The sequence below is a fragment of the Coturnix japonica genome, chromosome 3 (genome assembly GCF_054131305.1).
Source record: "Coturnix japonica strain WE chromosome 3, WE-NBRP24, whole genome shotgun sequence".
Taxonomy (NCBI): domain Eukaryota; kingdom Metazoa; phylum Chordata; class Aves; order Galliformes; family Phasianidae; genus Coturnix; species Coturnix japonica.
Window position 1 is genome coordinate 83,363,079 of NC_140665.1, and position 22,625 is coordinate 83,385,703.

The 22,625-nt window shown below is 38.7% G+C and overlaps 1 protein-coding gene across 10 annotated transcripts in view; it reads right to left on the reverse strand.

Moving 5' to 3' along the window:
• MLIP (muscular LMNA interacting protein) overlaps nucleotides 1–22,625 on the reverse strand; it is a 92,529-nt gene that overhangs the window by 16,228 nt on the left and 53,676 nt on the right. For all 10 annotated transcript variants that reach the window (XM_085542094.1, XM_085542089.1, XM_085542088.1 and 7 more), the window contains 6 exons: nucleotides 19,390–19,455; nucleotides 19,227–19,310; nucleotides 19,074–19,133; nucleotides 18,618–18,662; nucleotides 15,109–15,153; nucleotides 10,669–10,794 (listed from right to left, as the gene is read on the reverse strand). In XM_085542094.1, the coding sequence (XP_085398220.1) occupies nucleotides 10,669–10,794; nucleotides 15,109–15,153; nucleotides 18,618–18,662; nucleotides 19,074–19,133; nucleotides 19,227–19,310; nucleotides 19,390–19,455 (426 nt within the window). The remainder of the gene's footprint in view (nucleotides 1–10,668; nucleotides 10,795–15,108; nucleotides 15,154–18,617; nucleotides 18,663–19,073; nucleotides 19,134–19,226; nucleotides 19,311–19,389; nucleotides 19,456–22,625) is intronic.

Consider the following 22,625-nt stretch of genomic DNA (forward strand, 5'->3'; position numbering starts at 1 on the left):
ACCCCAGGCAATACTGCAGACTTGGGGCAGGGTGGCAGGAAGACAATGTGGAAGAAAAAGACCTGGGGATGTTGGTTGATGCTTGGCTGAACATGAGCCAGCCATGTGCTGAGGTGGCCAAGAAGGCCAGTGGCATCCTGGCTTGCATCAGAAATTGTTGCTAGCTGGAGCAGGGAATTTACTGTCGCTCTGTACTCAGCACTGGTGGTCACACCTTGAGGACTGTGTTCAGCTGTGGGACCCTCACTGCAAGAAGGACATGGAGGCCCTGGAGTGTATCCAAAGAAGGACAACAAAGCTGTGAGGAGTCTCATGAGGAACACAGCTCTACAGCTACCTGAAAGGAGTTCATGACAAGATGGGGGTCAGCCTCTTCTCCTACATAACTAGCAATAGGACTCAAGGGAATGGCCTCGAGTTGCACCAGGGGAGATTCAGGTTGGATATTAGGAAAAAATTTCTTCTCAGAAAGAGTGGTTAGACACTGGAACAGGCTGCCCAGGAGGTGGCTGAGTCACAATCCCTGGAGGTATTCAAGAAATTTTTAGATGTTGTAATAAGGGTCATAGTTTAGAGGGAAATAGTGGTGGTAGGTGGATGGCTGGACTGGATGATCTTGGAGATCTTTTCGAACCTTGGTGATTCTATCATTCTACCACTGTTTCTCACATAGGTCACCTGCTCACCAAATCTTGTTTCAGTTTTTTTCACTCATATTTGCTTCTGTTTTTATAGTTTTTTCTTTCGTGTTCATTACTATGTTAAAACGAAAATCACAGGCCTAGGTTGCAGTTCCCATTTGCCCAACTACTAATAGAGATTTATCATTTCCTTTTTCTCCAGTTTCAACTTCCCTTGGAAATGGAGTTGTACCCAGTCCAAATCCAGCCCGTGGATTAAGTTCCTAGCAGCAGCAGCAGCAGCAGCAGCAGCAGCCTCTAAGCTATGGCAAGTTTGCACCTATCACCATGGGACATGTCATAAAATCATCTTCATAAACCAGTAGAGTCATTAAAAGAAGATATTGAGTGTTCTAGTGTTTCAGCTGCTATATTTCCTTTGCTTGTTGTCCTAGGATGTGTTAAACTGAAGACAGAGAGGGCAATGATAAAGATATCCCAGAGAAATTAGGGCTAGATTTTCTGTGACATCCAATATTGTTGTATGTGTTAAAAATGTCCACCTGAAATCTGCTGTGCAAAATCATCCTAGAAGGCCAGGCATAAAACCAAACTCAATTTAAATTATGCAGGGACTTAAAAGAATGAAGACTAAGAATTTTAATGCACTTCCTGGTGTTTAAGACTGCTTTAGGCTACCCCAGTAAAGACAGCCCATATAAGTGAGAAGGAAGAAGGCACCAAAAACAGCTCTAATTATGTTCCAAGAGGAAACCTGGGCAATTCTGGGCACAGCATGCACCATGCACATTTTGACTTCAAGGCCTATAGGAGTCCAATCCTACTCTGTTAAAAAAAAACAACAATGCTTTGTGTGAGTGTTTTCTAAATCAATACAATTACACAGAAAAAAATGCCAGGCTTCTACCTTTAGCAGCTTCTCCTAGTGGAAATACAGACAGCAAGACTCTCAAAATTGCATAACTGCCCAGGCAAAAAGGAGTGACACAGCAATCAATTTCTTTTTACCTTCAGAAGAGCTGTCTCTATACAAGTGGGTAGCAGAGCTCTTTCCACACTGTGCAAGACTTAAGACATCCCTGTGTTAAGTGCATGTTGCTGTGTCTCTCATTGAGCTTGAGCTCCCTTCCTGTTCTGGTGATAATTTGATGGCTTCAAAGAAAGCAACTGATTGCCAAGATATTTCTGAAATGCTTTAAGACAAATGCTTTTCTTTGAAGACATGCTGAGAGAGAACTCCAGGAATATTTCCTGTGGCCATTATCAAACTGAGCCCAAAGTAACATAAATTTCACCTAAGTATGATAGGATTAAAATAAGTCACCAAGGCCAAAGAACACAAATAAATAAATAAATAAATAAGTGCTATACAGAGGACTCACAAAGAGGACACAAAACATTATTAAGCATTAATATTTTCTCAGCTAGAAGATCCAATTTATAGCACAGAACTAATTACCTGGTTTGTTTTCCTCCCTTTTATTTATTTATTTTTTTTCCTATATTTAACTAATTGTTCTGGATCACAGATAGCAGAAATCTGATCAACCAAAATACACCCACACAAGGACAGATGTAGAAATTCATCATTTAAATATCAAAGTTCAGAAGAGAGAAAGAAAGTCTCTTCTGGAAATAAAAGCATCTGGGATGATGTCTGGGAGAAAAGAGCTTTTCCATGGCAACCCCGAAAGGCTGCTGCATTCACAGAATGTCAATTCCCACTATGCAGCTATTAATCAAACTCCAGTGAGGAGGAGATTGGACGGTGAGGTAAACACCACTGATCTCATTTTAAAAAATAATAATAATGATTCTCTTTAAATATTTTGCTTACTTATGAGCCTTCAGACCTGCAACTGATTGCAGAAGGCTGCCCTTCCAACAAGACAACATTTAGTTATTTCAAGAAAACTCGATTTAGGTCCAGAAAAACAAATGAAAATGTCTTGATTCTAAACTCAGACACTAATAGAAATTTGTCCTCTGAAATATTGGTCCTGTAACCTCTTTTTCTATGCCTGATAATGTATGAAAATGGTCATTTTTTTTTAAAGCTTTCTGTTTAAAAAACCCAGACCCTTCAATCCGCTTTCAAAACAGCACTGCTATATATTTAACTGACAGGAAGATTTCCAGAAAGGCAAACCTGAATTGCACACTCAGCCCATGCTGACAGAAACAGAAAAGACAATTTGAAAGTGAATGGGGACTGATAGCCCCAGCTGTGTAGTTGCATCTCCACCCCATCTCTGCCTTTTTCACTTGGACAGTTCATTGCCTTCTACCTTCAAAATAAATACTCGTTTCACAAAGAATAATGCTCTCTGCCCTGACAGATATTTACATTAATTGTGCCTCTACATGCTTCTGAGCTTCTGTGAATGATGTGATGGACAGAAAAGAAATCTCCTTCCCCTTAACGGAGTAAATGACTCAGTAGTATCTGGCAGGAAGAGGATCAACAAAGAAATTGACACCTGTAAAATGAAAGTGCACTTTTATCAGGCCACATGCTGTCCTGATTTCTTGCAGCCCTTCTGTTCAGAAGATGCCTAGATTGGCTGATTATGCTGAGATGTCTCAAGATGAGAGAAAATCAGGCTCCCTTGGCACACCAGGGTATATGCAGTGGACATACATCCCTGAAGTCAGCCCCCCGAACCAGGAGTGCAATGCAAGTGGCCGAGGCTATTATTTTCTCCCTCAGGAGAAGGAGACTCTGCTGCCTCTTAGAATCCCCAGGGAGCACAACAGGGCTTGTGCTGGCAGCTGAGCTCTTACACCCTACAAAGTCAGATAAAAACTGGGGGGATTCCCCTTAGAATCAAGCTTTGGAATCAACCAAAGAGCTAAGTGTTACTCCAGACACTCTGTCACAACATTAGTTGCAATCTTGAATCCACCTTTCAGAGCTATCTCAGTGCAAATGGGCTTTTCTAATACAAGAAGCTCAACTCATTCAATTATTTATTTCAGGAGAAACTGAAGAAGGACTCCTGTCTGCTTTAATTGGTCTGCTGAGTAAAGAGAAAAAGACATGGTCACATACTGCCCATTGTAACAGTTTGTCTAGTAATAGCCCCTCAGAAGCGTGGTTTGCCAAGAACAAGCGTAGAATTCCTTTCAGGTCTGTCTTTTCAGTTTTATTTGTGAAATTCCATGAGCTATAAAAATTCAGGTAGCTGGTGGGTCTTCGGACAAGAATAGCCTAGTTCTGGGTCTAAGATGCTTACAGCACAGTATCCTTTTAGTAAAGCATTTCAGATAGACAGCTGACATTTGCTTGTGCAGCGAGACCAAAATAAATAAATTATATTTAGTTTAGGAGCTCACCACCCTTATCTTCTCTAATATAAGAAGCAGAAACACGATGATACTCGTTTTGTGTTTGTCTTGTTGATGATGTGTGTGTTTTCTTTTCTAAAACCTCATTTCAGAGCAGATTGTTGCACAGAGTAATTTTGAGGTTGAAACTGTAGGTGAAAATTAGCAACTCCATTCACCAATATGCCCTATCCACTGTCAGAAGTATTTTTATAACATGTATTTAATGATCTAAAGAATAAATGGCAGTGAGCTTTGCCCTCTGGTGGAAAATAAAGTAAACTACAACAAACACTTGGAAACAACTTCACCCTTTGTAGTCTCTTAGACAGTTCACTGGGTTGAAATTTTAGTTATGATCACGTATACATCTGGACACTATCTTTTATTCTTTCTTTTTTATTCATCATTGGAGGCAAACCAACATCCCTCTTGCTATCAAAGGCTCTCTGTCAGGCTCTTCTGCCTCTTGCCTTATCGTAGGTCAGGAGGGCATGATGTAATTCAGGCAGAAGAGCAGGAGCCATGGCAAAATCCAGCGTTGCAACAATCCCCTCACCTCTCCATCAAAAGTCCTGGTCCCAGGCAAAAAGCTTCCCATAGCCATGCGGATAGTTTGTTTATTGGACAAGAGGCCAGAAATAGCTTCCCTGGTGCTGTTTGTGAGTGGGAAATTCACCCAAATGGGAAGCTGGGGCTGAGGGGGAAGGGAGGCATCCAGGGTGGGCAGGTCTGCTCATAAGCTCTGCCTTCTTGATGATGTACAGCAGAGAAAAAGCTCCAATAAGACCAGAGAGAGTTCCTTCATCTCCTCAGCCCCACTCAGTTAAGGATTCCTGGAGAAGTTCACATGTGTAAAGCTTACCAGGGAAGACCATGGTAGTACCTCTGCTAGTGCAAATCTTTATGAGAGCAACATGCAGGCTCTTATTTGCTGCTGGTGAGAATGCACAGCCAATAGCTATATGAAGAAGAACCCTATTACGTACTTTTCTAATATTGCACAAAGGATCTGAGTAGGGGAGAGAATTTATGAAGTAAATGTAAAATGAAGAAAGTGACATAGAGAAATCAGAGGGACTGCAAAAGGTTTCTATGTCTAAGCAATTATACAGCAAGAGTATCAGTGATAAAATGACTAACTTGATAGTAACGAAAACATTCACACTACCTTAATTATCTTCAGTCAACTCTCTAACTTATTTGCCTTTCCATACAAATCTGAATTTCTGGCACTGTTCATTATCACTAGAAAACACCTATTTTCATTACAAAAAAAATGGCTTTAATTATCTTATGACATGTTGCTTGTTTGTTCAAGTGAATGCCCTGCAGTGAACCAGGAAACTTGCTGAAAAAAAACTTGATCATAAAATAATTACTGCCCAAATAAACATGTCATCCCCACTTAGCAAAAATTAAATCAGGAAACAAAACCCAACCCAGTAAATGTGAAAAAGTAGAATTCGCTCAGAATCCCTAAAGGACAGAATGGAAGACTGTCTTGCCTTTTTTGTTGTTTTTATTATTATGGTAGTTGTTATTTTGTGTTCATTCCAATTTATAAACTCCACAGGGCAGTAGGAAGTAAATCAAGACTCCATCAATGTCCTCTATGAACTTTAATTCTGTTTACAAACATTGGGGAGAGAAAGGCATCTTCAGGCATTTCCTCCAGAGTATTACTATTGGCCAGTATCAGTGGAGGTGCTACTTATCCCCCTATCAGTCTTAGCTCCCACTGGGCCTGAAACCGGTTGTGTGAATTTAACTCTGGTGCTTCCACCAATGTAGCCTGAAAAAACAGTACTTAAAATCAGTGTTTTAAGCTCCAGCACCCCAACTGAAGTGGACCATGAATTTCAGAGTGAAATTCTCCCTCCCAATACTGATGGTTGAGAATTTGCTGTCAGATGCCCAGGGACATTGCAGACAACCCCTACCTGAAGGTGATCAAAGCCAGGCTGGAGGGGGCAAGGAAAAGCAGTACTATCTCCAGGGGCAGGAAGACATTCATCTGAGATTATTTCCCAGGTCACCTGCCAGCACTACTGACACAGCAGGATTCTGACTAGTTTTAAATGGATAAAAGCCTGATGCTACTCTTGAATCACACCGTGCTCAGTACTCAACTTACTGTACAAAGAGTTGTGACTGTAATAGCTATAAGGATTCTCATGAACATCATGTATGATGGAGAGAAAGTGGTAGAAAGGTCATGGGTTTAAACAGTCAGTAAGGAAGGAGAAAAGAGGATACAAAGGGGATTTATTTGTAGAGAACAGTTTAGTTTGATGCAGAGGGTGTAAGAGCAGCATTCTAAAAGGGAAAAAAAAAAAAAAAAAAGGAAAAGGAAGAGAGAAAAGTAAATTTATACCAGAGAATGAGAGGGGAAAAAAGCCTTGGTTACAGTTCATAAGGTTTTGTGATTAACTTGGAAAAATAATGCATCTTCATGCTAATACAATAGCTCTACACTAAGCACTTTTACCAGCATGTCCTCACAGATACTTAGGCATAAATGTACACACACACCACAGATGTTCCTGTTGTGCTTGTCACCCTCCTGCAGTTTAGCTAAAGTGACAAAAAAGGAAAGCCCAAAAGGATCTGGATCTTGTTCTACAATATAATGACCATAGAATGGGGCAATTTTCTGAAATTCTAGACTGGGATTAAAACAAACAAAATACAAGATGTGCAAAACAAAGCCTATATCCTTTCTAGAACGCTTCAGGCACTTCGTCAAATTCCTAATGAGCCTTCTTAGAGATTACACAGAGTAATTAGAAGTTGACACTGAGCAGGTGCTCACACACTGAAGTTCTGAGAGTTGACTGAAGGTAGCAGTAGCTATGGTAAAAAAAATAAAAATAAACACTATAAAAAAACCCACAATTATTATGCGCTTTTTGTACACAAAACAGACAACAACCTTTAAAACCACTGACTTTTAAAAGACTTGGGACAGATTCAGGGAAGCAAATCCAGCTTTTGGCACCAGTGTCATGCTGCCGAGGCCTCACACAATTCATTCGGAATTTGGCTGGCTGAGTGTTGATGACAAACTCCTCCCCATGCTGTGCCTTTGAGTTCAATACTTAGAAAATTTGTGACAAGGGCTGAAATTAGTTCCAGCAGAAGCTAATGTATTGCCTGAAAAAATAAAAGCGTGGGCATGAGTATTGTTTTCTCAATTTGTATTATTTAATTAAACGTATATAGAGCAAAGGGAAATAAATAATGAAAAAAATATATATATTACTAAGAACTATCAGCTTGAAAACAGCTGTTGGATAAAGAAAAAAAATAGTATTTTGTTAAAAGTGAGATGGTCTTTTTCCACATGGCAAGATTTATCAATGAAGTGAAAAACAAACAAGCTACTCTGTCATGCAAAGAAAACTGTGTTCAGCATAGGGAGGGAAAGCACTTACAGGGAAGGTCAGCACTTACAGCTGGCTGCATCATTATGTCTCAAACCCAATGCCACCCGCATGGCTACCAGTGCTCAGGGTCACATTGGCAGATCAGGCAGGGAGGGAAAGTACTACAGAGGTCTAAGAAAAACAGGAAAAGTGGAGTTAAAGCTGATGCCATATTGAACCCTGTTAACGTGACATTAATGGTATTTGAAAGAAAAAGGAAAGAAAATGCATACAGAAATGGAGAACAGAAATATTAAAAGGTAAAGCTCATAGCATGACTGGGGAAAAAAAAAATCTCAAAAAGGAAAAACAAATGAGTGATAGGATAAGCAGTTTTGCCCTTGGAAATAAATACTTGCTAAGTCCTTACTCCAGAACAAATGGAACAGCTCCAGTACTTCTGCAGAAAGCAAAGAAACCCCAACTTGTAGTCTACGTTTTAATCACCTCCCTCACCCCTTTGGGCTCACCACTTCTGATGCAGCATGGGATACACAAGTACACATTTCTACATGTCCTCATAAGCTAACAAAGCTATGGCTGAAGATAAATACTGCAACTGAGTCCTGTCCTACAGGGTCTTGAATACGTCCAGAGAAGGAGACTCCACCACCTCCCTGGGCAGCCTGTTCCAGTGCTCCATCACCCTCATCATAAAGAAGTTCTTCCGCACATTCGTGCAGAACTTCCTATGCTGAAGTTTCTGCCCATTATATACTTCTTCACACAGTCAAAATGAGGTCTTTGTTAAGCCAATTCATCCATCTGAATCAAGATCTAAGTAGCATCTTTCTCACAACAAGGATGTCTCAAAAGATATCTCAAAAAAAAAAAAAACAAAAACAAAAAACCACAAGTAATTTACACCAACATGTAAATGTATTTATCCTAACCTAGGAAATAAGAATACTTACTTGCTTACCTGTATTTTAAAGCATATGACTTCTTTTAAATAAAAGAAGCAGAACTTTCATCATCAAATCAACTTTTCCATCTAGCAAAGTTCACAATTTAGTTAATTATTGAAGTATTTACATACTTTTATATAAAATAGTGTTTGGCTTTTGTTATACAACCACATATATTCATGGACTTATTGCACCCTAGGTGCTTCAGTAGTATGCTTCCATAACTAATTTATACTGTACACACTTAGAAACTTGAGATTCACAAAAATCTCACATACAAATAATACCAATTTCCACAAACATGTACAGTAGCTCTGAAAAGATATTGCAAGTCTGCTGTCAAGTAAGGTCAACCACGCCAGGGTAACTAGTGTCCAAAAAAAATTTACCAAAATGACATAAGTTGGTTTGTCTCCATAGTTACCGCCAAATGTCAGAAAACAAGCAGAAGTGCCCATCCCGTAGGAGTGAACAGTGAGCAGGTATAGGTCCATGAAATGGAGGAGCTGAACTGATCACTTCTTGCTCCCAGATGGGGTGGCCTTGTTTCTAGATCTCCCTTGTCCTTCCTGACCTTGGAAAGACTTTTCCTTCCTCAGTTCCCTTGGAAAAATTAATCCACCACCTCACCATGCCTATGCCAAACACTATTTGGTTTGAGTTGATGTTTCCTGCTGTGTCAATTTACTGCCATGTTACAAAGTTGATTCAGCTCTGAAGTATACAGACCAGTCAAGGGAGGAGATGTAAAAAAGAAGCCTTTCTGTCAGGAGCAGAGTGAGCTGGAAGAACAGACTTGTCTCTCCAAAGGGTAGAGAACAGTCAGAGAGCTTGTCCTGTCCAGTGAAACTTTATTTTAAGTCTTCTCTGAAAACATTAGGTCTGCCCTTTAGGCAGTCTGGAGTCTGGATAAGTAAGTATCATAGATACATATGTAAGACATTTGTATACTTGGAGTCAAAATAAGTGGCTTCAACATAATGTTGTTTTTTTTTTTAAAAAAAAAAAGTAATAGTATTTTTTTAATACTTAAAATCTTGTGACTTGCATAACTTAATATCTGAAGAGTAAAAAGGAAGATGAGGTTTTCATCAAAAGTCACCACAAATGCTAATACTACTAATGAAGAATAGATGTTGAGTGTTTCATCTCACTGAAAGCTTATTCTGGCTGGAAACACAACCTGTAGTTAAAAACATATTTTTGTATTTTAGAGATACTTCACATTCTATAGAAACCTGAATAACAAGAAAACTTCTAATACCGCTCATATTTATTTTGTTAGAACCTACTGATTCTACAGATAGATTTCCCCTGTTTATAATGCTGCAATACACTTGAGAAATGTCAGAGTTAAGGAAAGGAACAGAAAGAAAAAAAATCTTAACATTTTCAGTAATAAAATGAAAGAAGATTGTCATTGCTGAAGTCTCTAAGGTAACTGGAGAGGAACAGAAGCAAGAAAAACTCAGTAGTATGGTATTTTATTCATATCATGTCTGGTGAAAGAACTATTGGCTTCATTTTGCTACTTTCCAGATGGAAAATTCAGAGCATATTGAAGAGGTTAATAACAGCTTCCTACACAAACATCTGAATATGTCTTTCTGTTAAAGTTTAATTCACAATAATGCACACAAACATGAATGCACAAGAAAAGGCCATCAGAACCGCTTATCTGTGTTTACTCTGATGTAACGCCTCAGAGAAGCTAGGGAAATTCAAGACTTTTTTTTTTTTTGCAAAGTGATCTTATGGTCTGTAGGAGAAGAAAGCACTTCTGCTTCCCCATGGACTGCCCATTAATACCCCTTCCCCATGTGCAGTAGAATAATAATTCCCTCACACTACTGAGGGACCTGAATATAGACCTACATACTGGAGAACTTCACGGGATCTTACTTGGTCTCCCTCATAGTTTTCCTTGGGATGAAAAGAGAGAATCTTATTCAGTCTTTGTTGTCTTCATCTCCCTTAAGAGACTGCTCAGATCTGGACCCCAGATGGAGTAAGCACTTTCTTACAGATCTGAACCAGTCACTCACTTCGCAGCCCAGAACAGAACTGCCTCTTCATTTTATGTGGTGCTTCCTATGAACCTTATGAAAAGGCTACCTCCTCAACAGATGACTTTCCAGGTTGCCGAAAAGACATCCCTAAAGAACATCTAGATACTTCCCTCCAGTCTGAAGATGTTCCTCCAGGAGCCAGGCACCCTTCACTGAATCATTTGCTGTGCGCTTTCTTCACAATTCACTTTACCAAAACAAGAGACCACAACAAAAATGAATATCTAAGTCTACCCCATCAGGCTTACAGAAAATAACTAAGATTACAAAGTCCCTCAGAGTGAGAGTTACTCACCTGCTCAATATCTTGATCACTGATCTCTTCTAGGTACTTTTTAAAAGGGTTGGGTTGATAGAACTCTTCCTGTTGCTGTGCACTCTTCCCTTTCACTAGCACAGGACGAATGACACCAGGTTTGGTCTTGACAAAGGGAAGGAAATAAAACAAAATGCTTTATAATTTGTGGAATCTCTGTTAGAAAAGTCAATTCCATTAAGGCTATGCTAACTATATTTAAATGGATTGTTTATATAAATACATATATTTCACCACCAAATTAATATAGGTTTCATGCTGCCTCACCTACTTTTAATACAGACTACAGACAAAAGTAGCAAGAGCTGCTTTAAGCACACAAGCTCATCATCACTGACATTTGTTTTGTTGCTGCCACAAATATAAATGCTAGGCCATCAGGCTATTGTCTCTAGTTTTTGATGGCTGTTTTTGCTAGCTGCTTAGCTGCATCTTGATAAGTTCATCAAGTCACATTTTATGCGCAGCCACACTCCTGCTTTCCAATTGCAATAGCTATTCTGGGCTCCACAAAATGGAAACAGCAAAATGAGGAAAGGCAATGAGTGATGTGGTTAACATATACACAGGTAGCAACATTTTAGGAGAAAGTACTTCTGGGAACAAATACCAGTGATTTCACACTGAATTTTCACAGTATCTTTAAAAATTCACTTGTAAAAATACAAGTTAAGGGAATTTAATCAGCATGGATGGCCAATACACCTCATTTCAGACAAATCAGATTATTTAGCCAAGAAAGAAAAATCTTGGTTAACTTTTAGGTAACTAAAACAATTGACAGCTTACTTGTAAATTTAATATAAGCTGCAGAATTCTTAAAGTCTGATGTGATGGAGGGTGGCATATACTCTAAACAGGAGCAAAAGGATAACTTTAAAATAGACTACTTCTTCAGTAAGGAAAAAAAGAAAGAGGGGAGATAAATGTGTGCATTCGCTCCAGGTTTTGGTAAATACTGAAGTACCGTGGGACTCCATAATTTAATTTAAACTTCCAAGTAACTCAATTATATTCTTCTCCTCTGTTATGACTACACCATGGAAAGCGAGGGCTGGCACTACTGATGTAGATAAAAACAAAACTGCTGCTGAGCTCCTTCTGTGGCTGCAGCCCAGAAGGGCAGCTTGCCTTGCCCAGCTGGGACTGAGACATAGGCACTGTCACTGCCCCCCCAACTGGAAAATTATTATTATTATTATTATTAGTCAGTTGTAATTAAGTATGAGCTTATACACATCATATCCCAGATGTTTAGAAAATGGGAGAGGAACAAAACAACAACAACAAAAAACAACAACAACAACAAAAAACACCTTATTCATCATTAACCATCCCAGGCATGAATTCCTGCCCCATTGCTTGGGCTGGCAGTGGGTTTCATGCCCTGCCATCTGGATGGAAACATTTTTCTTTGCTAACTGGATGTTTGGCCAGTACTTTATGCTCACTAGAGCCACACAGCAAGACTCTGGAAAAAAACCAAACAACATCAACAAAAAAACAGCCTACAAAGGTCTGGGGGGAAGGTAGCTCCTTGCTACCATGATATGAAAGTACACCAGCACCAACCCAGCAGCAAAAGTAAACCCATAAGCATAGCAGAAAACATAGAGCTGATACAACTGAAGTGTTTTGAATAGTGTTACAAAATCAGGGAGCTGAGGTTGCTGGATATACCATGAAAACTAAGCTATGGATTACCTCAAAATAATATCAATAGTATCTGCTGTGTTCCAGCAAGAACAAAGCAAGAGAATGGTTGCGAGAGGTGTATGGTGCAGGAGACAAGACATGTACCTTTGTCTAATGTTTGTGTCCCAGCCCTGTGAAAGAATCTGCAGAGCCATGCTAGGGTCACTGTGGGAGGAGGCAGAGGTGGAGAAGAGCACAAAATGTCTGGGAACAGTAAAGCCTAAGCAGTTTCCCTTAGCTTTGTGCCACGTCACCTCCCTCTTTTCCACAAGCATCATCATCAAGTGTGAAAGAACATATTCAACTGAAAATAAAATAAGCCATGAGGCGACTTCTTTTTTTAAAAAAAACAAAAAACAAAAGCAAAGTAATGACTGCTGCAATGCATTAAGAACTTAATAAGAAATGTTTAAGAAGCTTAACTTTGTGGAAAATATAGTGTTTATTTAGGGAACTTATAATCCATAGCTCAAGATTATTTCTTTGTAGGATTCACTGTAAGATCCACTTTACATTTGCCCTCTCCAAGTTTTCCAAGAAGAGTCTGCAAAAATGAAAGACTTCCAGGTTTCCACACAAATATAAATAGAAATATGTAAGCATATAAATGGAAATAAATAAAAATGAAACAACGGATTTATTAAGTCATTATTCCATAGGCAAAGGCCTTCCAGCACTCCTCTGTACACCATGTAAAGACACAATTTAAATAAAAAAGAAAAAAAAAAAAAGAAAAAAAAAAAAGAAAAATATACCTGAAATCATCAAGGAAAAGCTACTCTCCTTAGGCAGGAAGCCTCTTCCAATAGCACACTATATAATTGCCTTTAAGGAAGCATTTTCTAAATGACATTGTGCACTCAAGTGCTGAGTGAGTCATATGTTTATGTCTGACTCTGCTGAAAGAGTGGCAGGCATCAGCCAGCAACCAGAATTTGAAATGCTTTATTAGCTACCTACCAAGCTATACAAAATCACTGCTCCCTAAGTAAAAGCTTGAACTCTTCCTTTGGTAGGGGGTGGTAAAATTGACCTCTCTGAGAAGCAAGTGAAAGCTGAGTATTGCCGAGGAAGATGCTGGCCATCCTACAACAGTACCGAAAAGTGGAAATAAAACATCACAACTGTTATTGGAGTGATGAGCTGCCATGTTATGGTTGTGGCTCCGTTATCAAATTATACTGAGCCAGGACTCAAGATTATGGGTTCAGAATGCACCCAAAATCACTCATCCAACATTATCTAAGAATGTCCATCACAGAGTGTAAGGTTTAGCAGAGGTACAGAGGTGCCCAAATAGATTTTGGAAGGCTTTGAGGAACGCCTTCCACCAAGAACCACTTAGGAAATGAAACGACTGAGAAGAGAAAGACACTACAGGCCACTTAGGATAGGAAGCAACAGGTTAGAATAAAGATTTAAATTTTACAGTGGAGTGAAGTCACAAACAGATATCCTCAGAGATATGCTCTGGAAAGTGGGTTCTGAATTATAAATATAGATCAGCCACAAGAGAGTGGCTAGAAAAGTGACAGCATTCACTATTAATACTGAATCATTTAGAGTTATAAGAAGAAAAATTCCACGCAAAGAAGTGCTGATAGGTGCTATGACACAGAGAGATTCAATGACAGAAAGACAGGTGAGACTTAACGGAATTCAACATCGATACTTTCATAGGAGAAAAAGTAAACTACATCCTAAATTTACAAATGCAATGATGAACTCGTTAACTCAGAAACTAGCCCTCACTACTCAGAAAATGTAACTTGTATTTACTGTATACAGTTCTAAGCAAACATTGTCTCACCACCCCATACAAGTAAGAAGAACTGCATTAATTACTAGGAATTGTTAAGAAATTGATAGAAATAACAGTAAAGAACATTGTCCCATCTTTCTGTAAACAGGAAATGTAGTATTCAGAGCTAGACAAGAGTGGCTTATGTTTTTGATCTCCCAGTCTTAAAGAGAAATGCCTGAAAAAGATATCAAGGACACCAAGGACTATCCAGATGGATGACAACATTTGTACCAATCAAAGACCAGTTAAGCCATTTTGAGTTTTCAGTATAGAGAAGTGACTGATATAGTGTTGTGGTTAATATCTAGAAAATCATAGAAGATAACTGGAAAGCAAAGAAAGAGCAATTATTTTCCATTTCATTACAGCAACTGAGATCAAGCACTAGCTTTAAAGCAAATACATGAAGTACCATTTCACGTAGGGCATAATTTAAAAGTAATTTCTGATGCTACAGAATGCTGTAGAGATCTAAATATAAAAATTTTAAAAGTAATTGGAAAAAAAAAAACATAAGAGAAGAACTGGTCAAAGCTTAGTAAACAGAATAAATTGATTCAGGAAGTCCCAGGAATGCCACTAGGTGAAATGCAATAGGGAAATTCTCATCCACTTCTCATTTTTTTCTGATCAATAAAGACTAGTAGATCCTACAGTTGCAATATATGTCATGACTCATCAGAACTCTCAACTTTATCATTTGATCCATGGATTTACAAATAATAGTAGGATTTACAGGTCCTTTAAAAAGGTATGTTTTTGATATGGAAGAAAATAGTGCAGTTCCATAAGAAGCAATGCAACTTTGAGGAAAGATCTTGTCTGCAACTCCCTTTAAAGGATTAAGAAAGCAAATAATTTCAGATTTCACACTTATACAGATTTTGAAAATCAGCATTGTACAGTTGTGCAACACATACCATCTGACTCTCCGCTACCACAGGTGTTGATTTGTAAAGGTTGGCCTGCAAAAAAAAGGGAATAAATACTGCATTACATACAGTATCTTTGTGATTATAGCAACGAAAATCACGAAGAATGTTTTCACCACTGACAGTTCTGTTTTACTGCTGTTCCACTGTTGATGAATTTGAATAATAAGCAAAAGTAATGCATTTGCAGTTGTTAGTTCAACTGCATTTTTTCAGAGACCTTTTTTAAGAGGATGAAAACTTGCAGATAACAGTATACTTGGGTACAGAAGATTTTAACAGTCATTCAGTGACGTGCAATTGGTAAGAGAAATTAAAACACTGCATTCAAAACCCACAAAAGTAACTTACTTAGAAAATGATTGTGTTTATATGTTTATACTATCACTAATCAGAAATACCACCTGTTACAATTGGAGAGATTAACACAGTAGAAAGGCAATAGACGACCATAACAGCAAAGGAACTAGCACAGATAAAATGGCATTACAAAGCCCACCTCCGAAGATCTCAGGAAAGACTTTGTAGGGAAGGATGTCCAACCAGAGATCCTTCCCCAGAGCCAGTCTGCCCTTAAATGAGGCCTAAGAGAGGTGCGGCTAGGCTCCATCCCTTCCAGCCACACAGCTGTGTGCCTTCACCTATGCTCCCAGGGCTGACTGGTTCCATATGAATATGAAGTGTAACAACAGCCAAGGTAAATTTTAATTGCCATTTTAATTGTAAAATGATGGGATATTTCAACATTTTTTGTGTATTTTACTGTTCTATACAACCTACCGAAATAATGTTGTAAGTTGTATGTACATGCACACATATGTTTGTAATACTTTAAGATTATGACAAAGTTTCCCAAAGGAAAGCTGAAGCTTTCCTTTTAACTGAAATCACCTTCAAAATAATGTTTTCCATCAAGAGAAACATAACCAGCTGGTTGAGGGAGGTGATTCTGCCACCTCCTGAAGTACTCTATCTAGTTCTGGAGCCCTCAACACAAGGACATGGATTTGTTGGAACAGGTCCAGAAGAGGGCCACAAAGCTGATCAGATGGCTGGAGCACCTCCCCTACTACAAGGACAGGCTGGGGCTCTTCAGCCTGGAGAAGGGTCCAAGGAGATCTTACAGCAGCTTTCCAATACCTGAAGGGGGCCTACAAGAAAGCTGGGGAGGGACTTTCTATAAGGACAGGTAGCATCAGGATGAGGCAAAATGGTTCTGAACTGGAAGAGGATAGACTTAGACTTAGACTAGACATTGTTGCACAAGGTGCACAGAGAGGCTGTGAATGCCCTGTCCCTGAAGACATTTGAGGCCAGGCTGGTTGGGGCTGTAAGCAACCTGGTCTAGAGGGAGGTGTCCCTGCCTATAGCAGGGGGTTGGAACCACATAATCTTAAAGGTCCCTTCAAACCCAAACCATTCTATGACTCTGTGATTCAATGATTTTGACAAGTGTCTCAATATCACACATCATGTATGCACAAATGCTTAATTACCATCTTAATTATGTCTAGTAAAATTAATTTGTATAAACAAAAAACACTTCTTCTAAAAGAAAAGAAAAAATGATAAGGAAAGGCTGGCTGAAGATCATTTTTCCCAGAGAGCTCACATGACAGAACATGAGTTTGGGAATCCCCTGGGGAAACTCACTGTTTGACACTGTGGTCACGATTGTCTGTACTGTATTCAGTTCCTGATTTCTACCAGAGATTTCTACTGTTGGCCTGGCTCAATATGGGCATCTTGTTTTAAACAAACACTTTGTACCCACTACTGTAAAATGTTGGCCTCTGGGCCAAAAGTCTTCATCCAGTCAAGGAAAGCCAGCAAACACACAGGCTCAGACACCAGTCCTTTTCAGTTAATCGTCAGCGTGCCAATTGTCAGTCCATGCCAACTATCACTCCTCCAGTTGTCCTCCACAGACTGTATGATAGCTTGGAGCCTGCTTCTCCCATGGACTGGAGAGGCAGCACAAGCCTGGGCCTTGTGTGAGTATGAGGGCCTTTGAGGTTAGGGAAGTGGACAAGGAAAAGAAGACCATTATTTGGAAGAACACTTCATTGTGCTCTCATCCCAAGAGCCAGAGGACAAACTCATGCCTGGTTTATGTGTAGGGGCAAAAACAACCTTTTTGTGTCCTAACTAGGAGGCATAGCAAGAAAGAGGGAAGAACTGCAATGTCTAGGGTCCAGTGGGGACACCTGGCTTGACCCTGCTGCAGTGTGTGGTGACACCCCATAAGAGCCTGGTCACACCAAAGTCAGCCCACACAGTGCAGTGTGGAGAACACAGTCTGCTAGCACAGTGATCAGATGTACTGCCAGACAAAAAACAATTGTCATTTGTACAACATATAAAAAGGGTTAGCCTACTCTTATGTCTTTGCATTATTCCCAAATATTGGTTTGCATCAGTTATTTAGAATGTTACAGGAAAGACAGGGAAGATAAAGTTTTTAAGGATGATTTTCTATGCAAGTGAAAAAAACCTGTGTTCCTATGCATGTAAGTTGGATGTCTAAATGTGTTTGTAGGTGTATTTCAGACACTGTTTTGGATCCTGAAGAAATGTGCTGAAATGGTAGTAATATATATTCTTTTCTCACAGGCTACATCTGAAATACACTCTTTTATTTCATTAAAAAAACACTCCTCTAATATATTTTCTAATTACTATGAGCCAGCATAATCTGTCAAGAAAAAATCACAGTATGTAATAAAATATGCATGCCGCCACATTTGAGAAGCAAAATTGAATTGATCAGTCAAGCACTGTGCTGGCATAAAACTAAATGGCCTTTATTGCTTTTGTTAGCACTGCTTTGATCTGAGATTCAATAGAACGTCTGAATGATGAATAGTAAACTCAGATATGTCACCACATGACTAGATGAGCTAGAAATAAAATATAGAACCTGCAGTAACTGTTAGAGCTAGTGTGAAGTAGAATGTTAATTGGGTTAAATGTCACAATTGTTTAACTGATGATTCAGTATAGAAGTTTTCTTTGCACGTTGGAATGTGTACATGTCAGAAAACACCCTTCGTTCATTTAAGTCTAAGTAATGGGCTTTCAGTCATCTCTATACCTTGGAAGGAAAAATTTGATTGAACCCCAAACTCCGATAGAAAGGCAAGAGCCAAAACACTTTGTCAGGGCAAATAACCTAGCCCTTGACCCTCACTTGAAACAAACATCAACAAAAGATTGTGTGAACAAATCAATTATAAAATCATATTTGCACAGGTAGAATTATAAACAGACACTGCACAGAAGAAATTCCAGTCATGAAAAATTTAAGCAGAAATAAGACATTTCAGGTCTAATCAGAATGCCCTAATGAACTCTCTTTGTAGAGAGGACAACACCTCATGCTATTCCAGCATCAGCTATGTGCCAACAAAACAAACATGTTAGCAAGATGACCTTCAAAACCTACAAAATTAGACATTTCTTCACGCCAAACACAGAGTAGTTATAAAAATACTTACATATCTGGTTTCACGTCCAGCTGCTCTCTGCAATGTTGCCGACACCTTATACAAAATAAACGAATATATCAACAACAAAGAATGAGGCACTAACAGTGAGATTTTCATCACTGTGATGTTACTAATTGCTCAAATTCAATTCTCCACAAAGATTCATGAGATACCTGAAAATAAAATACATTAAAGTTTTCTAGAGGTATTTACTGTTTCAATTATTATTTCATTTATCCTCAAAGACATCAATTGCACTCCATTAGAGCTGGTCCTTAAATTATCTCTGAGAATTGACCTAATAAAATTCTTATTGGTAGGCAATCACTGGTATGGTTGCACTGTGAAGTTTAACTCACAGTTGCTCACAAAAACCACTTTAAACTTCATCTTTACATTTTCTCATTTGCTGTCATCTGATGTCTATTTGGAAAGAGCATTTTGTGTGTGAGTTCATTCACCTACCTTGCCAACATCTGACTCTGTGTTCATCTGCAGGAAACTCGGAGAAGATTCACATCGGCGCTGGAACATTATTTTTGACAGAGAACAAACTTATTAACGATGAGACAAAAAGAAGGGAATTGAAAAAGTCAGTCCCACATACTGATAGGTTACCATGGTCAATGGGTCCTGCAGGACTTGATCGATGACAGCACACAGCTCTTCTGTTTGTTGTCTGAGCTGGGCAGGGGAGCACATCTGAAAAAGGAGAATGGATCACCCACTTAACCTTTGATTTTTGTTTTCAATAAAGACTTGAGAGATGAAACAGTGCTACCTCTGAGTGGGTGTCCAAACTAGTGCCTTCAGTCACACCAGCAGCCTTGGTTGGCTCTTCTAATGCCTGCAATTCAAAATATTCCCGAGTTAAAAAAAAAATTAAATAAGTTTTCATACGCATAAACAATAACATTCCCAGATATGACACTTATCATTCTGTCACGGAAATATGCAAGAACAAATTACAGTAGGGTTCTCGAGGCTATCATCTTCTGATCTTGAATTAGAAAGTTTATTTGCAGTGAAAGAAAGAATATTCAAGATAGGCGAATTATACATGCTCAGAAAATAACAGTTTAAATTGTCATCTTTTTCTACAACACCCCATCTCTCACAGTGAACTGGATACAGTGAATTCACACCATGGACCACAGAGGTACCAGATGTGTGACTGCCACACACCACTGGAAGACACAACTGACTGTAAGAAGGCAGGCAAAATATAAGAGGGGCTGTTTAGTCTGGGGAAAAGGAGGCTGAGGGGTGACCTTATTGCTCTCTTCTGATATCTAAAAGGTGCTTACAGTAGGAGCAGGGTTGGTCTCTTCTCACTGGTGACAGTACAATGGGAAATGGCCTCAAGTTGAGCCAGGGTCAGTTTAGTTTGGATACAAGAAAAAAATCTTCACAGAAAGGGTTGTTAAGCACTGCAATAGGCTCCCCAGGGAGATGGTTGAGTCACCATGCCTGGATGTGTTTAAAAACTGTTTGGACGTGGTGCTCAGGGACATGATTTAGCAGAGGGTTGCTAGTTAGGGTAGTATGATTAGGTTGTGGTTGGTCTCAGTGATCTTTAAGGTCTTTTCCAATCTGAGCAATTCTATGATTATATGACATTGGAGGGATCAGCAGTGTTTGTGGATTTTTTGTGTAACAGATTATGCTTTTCTGAAGTTTTGTGGTTGATGATTATTAGCAATAAATAAATAAGAAGGAAAAAAAAAAGCATTCCTATGAGGACTTTTTCATGCATGAGGGATCCTGTGAGGGACATATCTGGGCTGTAGTTACAGAGGACATACATGAGGCTGAGAGGAAAATGGCAGAATCTTTAAGAAAAAAAAGGAAAAATGAAAAAAGGGGAAAAAAATGAAAGAATGAAAGAAATGAAGCACGTACTTAAGGAATTATTTATGAGTTAAATTTTTTTGAGTGTGGTTATATTTTTTCTCTCCTTGCCTAGCTATGGCAGCATACATCTATTCATGCAGAAGTAAAAAGCATGTGTCAGGGTTTTTTGCTTTTACTTTACCAGTATCACCAATGATTCTGTGCAGAAACACATGTATGATGCCTTGAATCAGAAAGTACAGTAAGAAAAAATGAAGGGTAATTTCTTTCCAAACACATTTCTTCTCTGCCCTGCAGTTCTAGACAATCCTGTTGGCCTTACAGTTGACATAGTTCCAAAGGAAAAGAGTAAAATAATGATTACTTTTGAGATAAATATAATAATAGTGTAATGTTCTCCTGAGACAGAAGATAAAAAGATTTTTCTTCTATCTCATCACTGCTATCCAGCTAAAATTTCAGATCAAAAGACAGAGCTATAAAAGAGAAGAGCTAAACAAAAGAGAGCACAGCACTATACTTAAGGGCTGCATGTCCAGTTCAGATTCAGTCAGATTGCATCCTCCTTGTAAATGTAAACTGAAGTGGTAAAATGTAAAATGAAGAAGAGTCTTTCCAGTGCCTATTAGGGCCAGGATTACCAAAGCCAGTTGTTGTGGAGGGATGATAAGTTTTAATCAGGAACCTGTTGCATTAAGAAATTGCCATTGGTCACATGTTCAGAATGGAGAACTTGAGCCCCTCAAAACTCATAAGATATTGGTATATTAATGAAAATAACAAATTGTTTAAGGGAAAAAAATCATATTTCTCTTTCAAATTCATCTCACTAGAGCAGTAGCAGAGGGTGAATACTATCAAGGGTAGGGCACAGCTACCTTGAAGATCTGGATGGCTATTTCTAGAGGAAATTCAGTCTCATCCACAAGTCTATGTCAAAAACCAAGATTCTGGATAACTGAAGTATCAAGCATCCTTCAATTTCAGTAGAAACTGCGAACACAAATAACCTGTGTAGTTTGGAGCTTCCATTTACTTAGGCAAGTGCAGCACCAAGGCCTGTGCATGCAGTAGACCTCCATAGATACTATCATCACACACACAGCAGCCATGCTATAAAAAAAACTGCTGTATTCTGTGCCTTTCTGAACCTTTAAAATTTCAAAGTAATTCATGTAGATTCTTTCACAGTTACTTTCCTTCCAGTTTTCTATTACAAAGTCCTAGTTCTCCAAAAAGAAATAAAAAAGGAAAGATAGCATTTGATTTAGTCAAGAGTTGTATTTTCCAAATACAACTCTTTTTCTAGAAGAGCATTTTTTTCTTAATTCATTAGCATAGAGAAAAATTGAAGATTTAAATAGTAGTTCTGGCATTTTTTACTTATTACTGCTGTTATCATGCAATAGTGTTATGATTAAATTGAAGTATTAGTGTTATGAACAGCACTGTTGATTAGCACTATCAACAGTATTCAGGCTTTGTTTCCTATGCTGATAACCTAACAATACCAAAAGCTGAACATTCTTCTTTAGCCATTCCAGTTACTTTATTGCATATGAAAAATACAGCAGAACCACAACTTAAAAGAAAAGAATAATTTAGAAAAGGAAAACTTGTTTGTGACAGAACTTAAATATGCAGATGAAATGGACAATTGCTGAACAGCTGATTTTGTCCTTGCAAAAGGTAACTTTGAGGGTGTGATGCACAAATGCTATTGACATCAGTGATGACTACAAACTCTCCCTCCTCTCTCCCTCAAGCAATTTGATTGCTAAAGCTGTATCAGGGCAGAAAGGACACTAGCAAATGAACTGACCACGATCTCCAATATTTCATAAGAAGAATCAAAGCTCTGGACAACATGCAGGAGATGTGGAACTTTGTTTCATCCACCAGTTATTGACATCAATCTTGTAATCTGAATCTGACACAACTTCCTTCTTACCATATTAAGAAAAGCCTGTGCTGTACAAAAACCAAGAAATTTCCTCTTATTTCTCTTGCACATTTTCTTTCAGCATTTTTCTAACACCTCTGCACATGCAAAAAAATCTTCAATGTAGTGGATTTTCATGTATCACCAGTTCCCAGAATTATTCCTTAAAGATTCTGGGAAATGATACTGAGAAGACCTGACTAATATCCCTCTTATAAAAT